At 46.8% G+C, this 10,520-nt stretch overlaps 1 protein-coding gene across 1 annotated transcript; it reads right to left on the reverse strand.

Moving 5' to 3' along the window:
• Positions 1–2,151: 2,151 nt before the first annotated feature.
• On the reverse strand, positions 2,152–3,195 carry LOC104525349 (neuropeptides B and W receptor 2). The gene has a single exon (XM_010168476.2). The coding sequence runs from the start codon at positions 3,151–3,153 to the stop codon at positions 2,155–2,157; it is 999 nt and encodes a 332-aa protein (XP_010166778.1). The 5' UTR covers positions 3,154–3,195; the 3' UTR covers positions 2,152–2,154.
• Positions 3,196–10,520: the final 7,325 nt, after the last annotated feature.

Here is a 10,520-nt window from a genome sequence, read left to right on the forward strand (position 1 = left end):
TATATATATATATATATATAAACAAACCAAACAGCATTACTGCAGAAGTTGGACCTGGAAGAATGTGTTCTCCTTCATTATTCTTCCAAGGTTAACACCTTTAATAAGGAGAAGGCAACACAAGTCATCCTGTATTCACAAATGTCTGTCAGTTTTCTAAAAGAGAAAATGGAAATTGCCATCATGATGTATTGAAGGTCGTCAATTTTGGTGTCAGAACCCTGAGAGCACTGATAGGACTGAATTATCCTGAGTTGTCTCACCTGGGGCCTCCACCCACACCCTCACCCATTGCTCCAGGAGCCCATTTAAGCTGAGCCTTGCAACCTCACTGTTTTTTGGAGGGATATCTCTTTCCAGCCCTGCCTTCTGGATGGACCTTGGACACATGTTGCAACTTTGTCTCCAGCCCTATTTTCTGGATGAATCTTGGATGACTGCTGTGGGCAACTTGTCTTCTTGATGGGCTCTGGTATGTACAATATAACTGGTCTCTAGTTCTATCTCTAGCCCCATCTTCTTTTCTTTTACCTCTCCTGTACTTTCCTGGTGGAATTTGGAGAGGTAAGAGCCCAGCTTGGTGCTTGTGGACCTGGGGAAAGCTGGAGAGGAAAATATTGACTGAGACAGCTTCCCTCAACCCAGTAACATGTGTACCCTACAGGGATTAAAGGGTGTGAGAAGAACTTTTCATAGACCTCCCACTTACTGCTGCCCTACAGGCGAGCTTTTTGCTGGGCATCAGTCTCCAGGACAAGGACAGTTGGGTTTTTGCAGAGGTGATGAGGGGGAGGTAGCCTCTGGCATGGCTCTGGCAAAAAAACAGTCCACTCAAATTTCCAAAGGTGCTTAATAAAGAGCTAAAATCAGGGAGCTGTGGCACGTGTGCTCTCCTGGCTGTGGTAGATCACTATGAAGACCTGAATGTGGCAATGAGCCCAGCTCACCTCTGTAGGAGGATGGAGCAGGTGAGACTTCTCCATGACTCTGAAAGCTGGGAGATGTGGTGGACTCATCCCACTGTCCATCAGTGAGGGAGAGGCTCCTTTGCTGGGAGAGAGGATTGGGGTTTCAACGTATCTGTGGTAGCTCCAGAAGCTTTCAGTGCTGTATTTCTAACTTCCAGACCCTTCCTCTCGGGCCCTGGTTCTGTTGAAATACTTTGTTTTACTATTTACCTGTGAAAGGAGGAATTTTACCTGCAGTGCTTGCTGGGGGTGTTCTTGTGGCTTACAAAACACTTTAATTTTGTTATAAATCTAGAATATTTTATTTTACAGTAGGTAAAACGCAATATATATAGCAAAGACAGGGGGACAAGTAGCATAAGTGTTCTCTGGTGAAAGAAGGACCAGGCTCTTATTTTCCCATGAGGTTTATTCCATTAATCACTCTTAAATAAATATATATTTGACACTTAACAGGAACAATTAGTTAAAAATAACTTCTAACACTAATTCCCACGGTTGCCACAGTGTTTGTGTGGTGTGTTGTCTAACACTATTTTTGAGACCCAAATCTTACTTTAAAAAATTTTTTTTGTTTATATTTAATTTGTGTTAACAGTTCAGGAAAAGAGGGAATTTGGGGTGGAAAACAGACATCCCTCGAGACAAAAACCAAAGCCATAACACACATATGCACATACATAGACATGAAAATGGTTGGTTTTCTCTTCCAAATACTCATCTAGTCATCTTGCATCTTCTGTCTGTTTTATTGGCACATCATTGAAAGTGCTTGTTAGCTCTGCTCCACAAAACAACCCTCCAGATAACGTGGCTATGAAGAACTGAGCGTTAAGTTCATCTGAAAGCTGGGCTCCAACTTGTCAGTGCTGTACAGCAGAGGGCAACAAAGGACCACTGTGTAGTAGGATCTACCTCTGAAAGGAAGTTTTCTGTTCTTAATGCTTCAAGGTGTGTGATTAGAAACAAGAATACAGAAATACAACTTGGAGAAGTTGGGAGGTGCAGAGAGGGAAGATGCAGGACTCACAGGTAAGCAGGACAAACCATGTGAATGATGATGAACAGCCACCTACATTACACATAAATGAAAGAACATTGTGTGTCCTCAGCCACCCCTCCAGTCTGCAAAGTTGCCTCTGTAAAGCTACCAGAGAAAAGGGATCTGTGAGCCCCAACCCTCTGTTCAAGAAGTTCTGCATTCCAACATCTTCCGGAAGCTTTTCCGAAAATTGTCGTCCAGGAAAGCATACAAGAAAGGATTCAGGCATGAATTGGCGTAGCTTAGGCTGGTGATGAAGTAGGATATGCCAATGACCATGGAGGTCTGGGGCAAGTCAGTGGTCAAAGCCACAATGGTGGCCAAGTGGAAGGGAGTCCAACAGAAGAGACACACAGCTAGGACGATGAAGACCATAATAGTGACTTTCTTCTTGGCTTTGTCCAGGGCTTTAGCATTAGAGTTCAAGTGCATGTTCCTTAGTTTGTAGAGCATCATGGTGTAAAGGATGCAGATGGTGGACACTGGAATGGCAAAGCCAAGGATGAGGGTATAGATCCTGCTGGTTTTGAACCAAAACCTTTCAGGTTTGGGGAAATTGAGACCACAACTTTTGATCTCCAGGTCATCTATGTAGACATTGGCAAAGATGATGAAAGGGAGAACTATAATGGTGACTAGGATCCAGATGCACAAACTGACAATCTTGGCTGCTCGGTACGTACGATGTGGCATCCTCTTGGACCTCACTGTGGCCAGTACAACCAGGTACCTGTCTATACTCATAACTGTTAGGAAATAAATGCTGGAGAAGATATTGTAGTGGTCTATGGACAAGATGACCTTGCAGAGGACTTCTCCAAAGGGCCAGTAGTGGAGAAGGTGTTCAGCAATATTAATGGGCAAGACAAGTGTGAACAAATCATCAGCTATGGCAAGGTTCAGGATGAACATGTTTGTCACAGTCTTCATCTTGGGGGCCTTGAGGATCACGTAGATGACAGCAGTGTTACCTGTGAGCCCAACGGCACAGATCACAGAGTAAATCACAGGGAGGACAATGTAGAAATCAGCTGCCTGTCCTTGGAAGGTTAAGTTGAACCTCATGCTCTTGTCCAGGTAGCAGCTGTTGCCTGCGTTGATGCAGGTGCTGTTCAGATGATCCCAAAGAGAGCTGTTTCCCATGCCTGCTGCTCACAGACTGTCCAGGGGTGTCATCGAAAGCCTTGCTAGTGCAGAAGGGAGAACCTCTTCTAAGAAGCAGCTGTCATCTCATTTAGAAGTAGGTTATTTCCAGAAAGTGGGTTGTGAGGCAGCATGGACCATCTAACTTACCTCTCCTGTCCCCCACCATTGGAGAAGTCAGATTTTGAAGTGATTGGGGGTGAAAAAAAAAGATTGAAAGATGCATAAGGCTCCATGAACAAAGCAAATGAGAATTATAACTCCTGATGTAAGTCAAGGAACTCTTCTCTCTGAGAGTGCCCTGGGGAACTGTGTCTTTTCTCTGCTGGGGAAGTCAAGAAGCTCCAGTTCCACTGTCTGCAGCAAGAGTCCTTCTTGGGGTTGGCAGGAGCAGTGAGGGCAGAGAGGAAGCTTTGTGCCTGGTTGACTATTCACAGTGCTCAGAGGACTTGAGGGACGGCTGCTGTTTCACTTGCACAGCACTTGCTCTTCCATGCAGGAACGTTGCAGTGTTTAATTAGTGCCTTTGTGTTGGAGTTCAGGCTCTTTTAATTGACTGAGATTTCACAAACAAGGAAGAAGTTCTGACACGGCTACTCCCTGCTCCCAGGGTCCCCTGACAAAAGAAGGAGGGGTGGGAAAAATACAGCTCAAAGAGTATTTCCAAAAGTAAGGGTTAACTCACAATTAAAGTAAGTCTTTAAGCAAGGGTAGGTTATGATCTTAGTCAATATGAAGACCATCCCCTTTGCAAACTGTTGCAGCACAGATAGACAAACCTGTAAATCTCAAAAGTTCAGGGTTATTCAGGGAAGAGGGGAGAGAAGTACCCTGAAAGCAAATCCACTTTAGAGTCAAAGCAAGAATTACCCTGTCTGTTTACATCTCTAGCAGATGGCACATCCATCGCTATCTCCTGACCCACACTTCCAAGAATTCCTCTGCAGGGAAGTGAACAAACAACTGCCCCCCTGTAAAGATCAAAGATTTGGCACCAAGTCCCTAAGCTCTGCAAGCAGAAGTGCCTCACTTCACTTGCAATTTGTTGTCCAACAGTGATAAAGTGAGCAGGAGAGCTGGGGATGGAGGGTTGAAATGTCCCTTACCTGGTGAGTGGCTCCGGTTGCCGCTGGCACCTGCTGCTCTGCACTGTGGAGCTGCTCCTCTCTGCTCCGAGTTGGAGGAGGGTCTCTGGGATGCTGACGTTGTTACCCAGCTTTGCAATCACATCTACACGGTTCCTCTGTGTGTGCCTTGCATGGCTGAGCGATTGGCACTTGAAAAGGAGGGGGGAAAAACCAAAGTTTTCTCTCTGCAGGGCTATTTAAATAATAAATAAGGTAGATGCACTGTGGAGCTGCTTCTCTCTGCTCCGAGTTGGAGGAGGGTCTCTGGGATGCTGACGTTGTTACCCAGCTTTGCAATCACATCTACACGGTTCCTCTGTGTGTGCCTTGCATGGCTGAGCGATTGGCACTTGAAAAGGAGGGGGGAAAAACCAAAGTTTTCTCTCTGCAGGGCTATTTAAATAATAAATAAGGTAGATTCTGGTGAGCAGCTGATGCTCCAAGGCTCTTCTCCTCAGGAATAAAGGAGATGTTGAGGGGCACAGCCAGCACCCAGGGCTGGCTGATTGAGGGGTGTGTGAAATGGTGGGAAGTGATGGCAAGGGTTAAACTGCTTCCATAGGGAAGGCTGGCTGGTGTTAACAAAGGAAGATGCACAGACATGTGTGAGGGGAGGGGATGGGAGGAGAGTATGCAACATTACAGCACTCAAAAGGAACAAATAAACAGATGTACCTTGCCAGATCTGTGCTGGTTTCAGCTGCTCTGGGGAGATCAGTGGGTTTTCCCCAGCTGGGTTTCTGGTCCAGCTTTGGAAGTGCAGTTAAATCCTTCAGATGTGCATGAGAAGATGCAGGAGTCCTGTGAAGCTCGACAGAAACACACCCCAGGTTATCCAGCAAAGCCAGCAGCAATCTCGGATCACTTTACCATCCTGTCCCTAGAAAAAGAGGAAAAATCGAGGGTTTTTGAGTCTCCTTTAGTCTCTTAAACACATCTCCCAGCTGCAGGTTGCCTGACCTTTGTTTCAATACCAGGCGAGAGAAAACACGAGCATCCCTCAGTGCTGTGCCTGGCAGCGTGCGGTGTCACTTAACTGAGCGGGTCACCTCCTCTTAAACAAACCACGGAGCCAAGAGCTGTGTTTGACTTTGCTCCTCTTCTGTAGACATTTACCCTTTTCTGGCAGGATCACTGTGCACTGGTAACTGGGTGGGAACAAAACACTTCATTGCCCTCAGGGAGGGAACTCAAGGCCATGGGTATAACTGACTTTCCAGCAAGACGGTGATTTTTTTTTTTTATACCCAGTGTACAACTCTTACAGAGATTTTCTGTATCTCAGCCAAGATCTGCCCAGCTGTTAAGCTTAAGCAAAATTAAACAGGAATTAAAGATGGCCCAAGAAGATCCATAAGAATGATATGGATGATATTTCTTCAGATGAAAGACCCCCAGAGCTTTCCTCTTGCCTGTTTTGGGAAAGCTGGCACAGTTTGTAAGTAGTTGTAAGGGAAGGAAGGGTTTGATGGGTCTGTAGGGGAAAAGCAGTTATCCAGGAATTGCTGTTGTCTTTGTCAAAGAGAAGAAAATACTGGAAGATAGAGAATTTCAGGAGAATGTGATGTTAAAGTTACTGATCAGTAACTATTCTCCGGGGTGAAAGGGTGTAAAAGGAATTTGCATTGAAAATACATCCATTGTGGCTGTCTGGTTTTCGGCATAAAGCACATCTCTTGGGTGTCTAGGAGAATGTGAAAGCTGTCCTTCCACTCCCCAAACTGTGCTATCTTGGAATTGGCTGTCATGCTGCCTCGGCCAGTGGCTCTGTGCTCAGGTGCTGCTTGTTTTGGGACATATTCCTGTGGGAATGGGACTCTGGAGGGCTGTAGGGCTGGCTCTACTGTTGCAGAGCATGTGTGGGCTGTGCCCTGTTCTGGGGCAGCATCCATCCCAGGCTGCCTGTGCCACCTTAATTCTCATTATCCATAGTGAGTACAGTCTCCTTCGTGCCTTGGTTAGGATGTGTTTGATTAAAACAAAGTCGTCAGAGATGAGATGAAGACTAAGAATGTAATCTCCTCATCTGGTGTGAGTAGAGGGGCTTTTGTTTCTTTTCTATCCCCAAGACAAACGCGTGGAGCCTGTTTTCTGAGCTGTCCTCCTCGCTGAGTTCCTCTAACAGATTTGCAGTAAAACTCACCTCCTTTGGGAAAAGCAATTGCAAACAGATGTAAATTCATGCGTGAAATCCCATTGCAGCAGGAGCTCCTCCAGCAACAAAGACAAAAATCTTTCCCTTCTGTTGGCTCCAGATCTGACCACAGCTGGTGGCTGAGCACAGAGGAGAAGCATCATGTGTGTTGGCATGATGTGAAATGGGGAGTGCCTGGAGGGAAAGCTGAGATGGGTTGTATTCATCTTGTTTTCTCTGGCTGGGTGTCACTTCCACTTCATTATAAGTGTTACAGGGGCACAAAGCCCTGAAAATCAAGCAAGTGGCTGTTATGAAGGACACAAGCTGTATTTTCCCTCTGAGCCACTTGGACCTGCTCTTGTGTGGGCAGCTCCATCACCAGCACAGTGCAAGAGGGATGGAGTTTCTATCCCCAGCAAATCCACACCATGGAGATGGACTTTGCCTCTTGAAACCCATGTTCACACTGTGCAGGTTGAGTCAGCTGTGCAAACAGAATGAAAAGGCAGTAAATCAGGGAGGAGGAAATCCCTTGCAAGGCTAAATCAATGGTGCTTTTATTGCCTTCATAAAGTTGATGTGCTGCTGACTCCAGACAAAGGCCATCCATCATTATGGCTCACAGCTCTCTGGGGACAGGCAGGGCAGAAGCTTTCTTTGCCTGGGTTACCTTTAGAGAGAACTGCAAAAATGTCTGTTCAGATGATGGGATTATTTCCCCACCAGCTGTGTGAGTGATGCCATCCAAGCCACCTGAGATGCTTCAGCCCTCCAGCAAGGACATGTTGGCTGAAGGGCTATTGTCTAAGGCAGAAGGCTTGATGTGCCTGGAGGGATTAGCTAGGGAGATAATCCTGTTTTCTTGGGCTCTGGCTGCTGTCAGGGAGTCAAGGACACAGATACACAATCGATATTCTTTGCTCACCAAAACAAAATGTTCTCTGCTGACTATCCTGCAGTTGTTGGTCATTAGGGTGATTTATTTGTATGAGGTGTACAAGCTTTTCAAAAGGTGGTGCAGCTCTGCAGGTTAATATCCAGAGCTGATTACATCACAGGGTCAATAAGTGATGGCTTTTGGTGAGTGAAGCTGGTGTGCCTGGTCGGGTTCTTTATTGGAGGATAACTGTCACTGTGCTGTGACCTCTGCCTTGGGGCTGAGTCTCCCCAAAGCTGCCCTTGTCCCAGCCCAGGGATGCAGAGATGTTGGCCATGGCATCCCCCAGGAACCACCCTCTCCTCCTTGGTGTGGTGCTGGCTCAGCAAAGGGGCAGCTGGTTGGTGTTGGGGTGAGCTGGAAAGGAGAAACCTGAGCTGATTCATTACCCTTGTGCTGAGTGTCCCCCTCTGAGCACAAGCTGGGATGTCTCCTCCTACTTCCTGACCCTTCCCAGTCAAAGTGAGACAGGCTGGCTTAGGCAGATCATAGACTGGTTTGGGTTGAGAGGGACCTTAAAGCTCATCCAGTCCCACCCCCCCTGCCAGCAGCAGGGACACCTTCCACTAGACCAGGTTGCTCAAAGCCTCATCCAACTGGGCCTTCAACACTTCCAGGGAGGAGCAGTCACAGCTTCTCTGGCCAACCTGGGCCAGTGTCTCACCCTCTTCCTGTTTAAAGCCATCACCCCTTGTTCTATCACCACCTGTCAAAAGTCCCTCTCCATCCCACAAGCCCTGTGCAGTCCCAAAATGCTCTGCTCATGACTTCTGTCATGTGTCACAGTCCCCTAAGCAGCAATCCTTCTTAGACACAGATATAGAAGATGATGGTGCTCACCTTGTGGGCCACCCCTGGGAACCAGGAGAAGGGTGTAGGTACTGATTTTTCTGGGTGATGAGGATGGAGCAGACATCTGCATCAGGGAACTGGTGAGTTGTGGGTGAAAAGTGCCTCTGAGTGATGATGCTGATTGCAATGGATCCAGAAGATGGTGATGGATCCAACTTGCCACAAGCTGGAGTGAGGGAAAAGTGGTACTAGAAGTGCTTTGAAGAAAATCAGTGATGAGTCTTGCTTATAAAAGGCCTGGTTTTGTCAGGCAAGGGATGTACCAATACCTGTCCCATCTCCACCTCTGCAGGGAGCAATTAAGTCAAATGCTGTATGAGTAATTTCCTTAGACCAGAGATGATGGGGAATAAAAGCTGTAGTACTGGGAGGTGGTGGATGGGTGGGCTGGAGCTGTTGGCTCCCTTCCCACAGCCAGGAAGGAGGCTGTGAAGCTCTTGCTATGGGTCAGCACTGGTTCCCAGCAGCTTTTGGAGACCCTGGCTCTTCCGCAGGACATCCCCAGCCCCATGGTGCTGGCACAGCCCTGGGGATGTTCCCAGAGGTGTGACCCAGCTGTGGAGGGTGAGTGGCATTGTAAGAGGCTGCCAGGCTCCCAGCAAGGAGCCCGTGCTGTCAGAGAGCCTCTGCTGTGCTCTATTAATTACCAGCACTGTGGTAATTAGTAGAGCTCTGGCAGTGTACCCATGGCCGGATGAGCAAGGACACGGTGCCATTCTGGCTGCAATTTGTTTGTATTTGTGAGGCTGTAAAGAGCTCAGGCAGAACACTGCAGCTTCTTTCAACACCTGCTTTATTTGTTTGTTTATTTTTTTAATCTGACTTCAAGCAGCCTTGTTCCAGAGGAATTTTCACTTTCATTCCAGGATGCTTTTATTCTCCAGCATTTTTTTTTCCCCTAGGGTTGGAAGTGACTCTGTACTTTGTTTATTTTTTGAGTCTGTCCAGACCAGAGCCCTTTGAGACAGGAAGGTTTCTGGAAGGGGACTTTTTGATGCCACCCATCTCCTTTGTGGAGTGTGTAGGGCTCAGGGCAGCTGCTGGAGGTGCTGGGTAGCAGCCTGGCTCTGCCCTTGTAGTGTTGGTGTTGCCAGGAGCAGTGGGTGAAGGATGTCCTGACAGATGTCCTGCTGCATGTCCTGCCCATGGCTCTACATGCTGCTGGGATGCTGCTGCCTCATCCTCCTTAACCACATCTGGCAGCAAGGGAAATTAATCTTCTGGATCAATCTAAGTCTTTTGAGAGTAGAGTTGGACCTGATTTTTTTCTCCCTTTAAAATCTAAGTTGAACCCCAAATCTCAGGCAGCCTTAAAGCAAACCCCCAAAACTGAATTCCCTGGGGAACTGAAGCTTCCAGGTCATTGACTGAGGTTTTTCACAGCGTGCTGGGGAAAATGAGGTCCCATCTGAAATCCTATTGATAGGAATTTAATTAGACAACCATGACATAAAGAAGATGCTTCAGATGTTTGTGGAGGAGAAGCAGAAAAAAGAAATAAAAATACACCTCTGCGTTTTCCACTGGGAATAACTTCAGAAGCATAAAGCTCCCTGGGCCATGCAAAGCCTCCTGCCAGGTGAGTAATTTCAGACAAGAGCTGACTGAGCAGAAGGTGGTTTGTGTTGGAGGGGCTCAGTTATGACCAAATAAGTCTTTCTACTCTTAATACCAGTGATCCTCAGTAATATCTGTCACTTTATCAATAAGGAACACACTCAGGCTCTGTGAGACCTCTCCATCTCCACCTGCTTCTCAATTTCACTTGAAGATGAAGAAAAATTATTTCCTTGTAAATGGCTTGTTTCCATCGACTTCTGTGAACTCTCAGCAAGGCTTCTTGCTGGGAAGTTGATTTTTTTTTTTGGTAATAAGAATTGTTTTCTTCTTGTAAATACAAAGTGATGTATTTCTCCACCTCGGATGTCAGGAGGTACGGGAGCACATGCTGTACAGAAACACTCTCCAGCTGCATCAATAACCTTTTGTGTTGTTTAGTGAGTCCTAGAGAACTGCCGAGTAGTTGTGTAATTGATTGCCAAGGAACCTGCAGAGACACATCTCAATACATCCTAATTTACAGGGAGGGTGTGATGAGCTCATTACTCCTCAACCAGGTGCCAGCAGTGCCCGTCCTCTCACAGGTTTATGGGCTCAGCTGAATAACACCATGTTCAGCAGCCAGGTTGTGCAGGAATAGAGGTGCTTTTTATTTTTGAGACTTTGAATCTACCTGTTATCTGACCAAGATTTAAGGTGAGAAGAGCTTTTGGGCTGTAGTAGCATCTCCCATGTTTTCCCTGTGCAACATTCC

This window comes from Antrostomus carolinensis, unplaced genomic scaffold (genome assembly GCF_000700745.2).
Source record: "Antrostomus carolinensis isolate BGI_N321 unplaced genomic scaffold, ASM70074v2 scaffold12505, whole genome shotgun sequence".
Classification (NCBI taxonomy): Eukaryota; Metazoa; Chordata; class Aves; order Caprimulgiformes; family Caprimulgidae; genus Antrostomus; species Antrostomus carolinensis.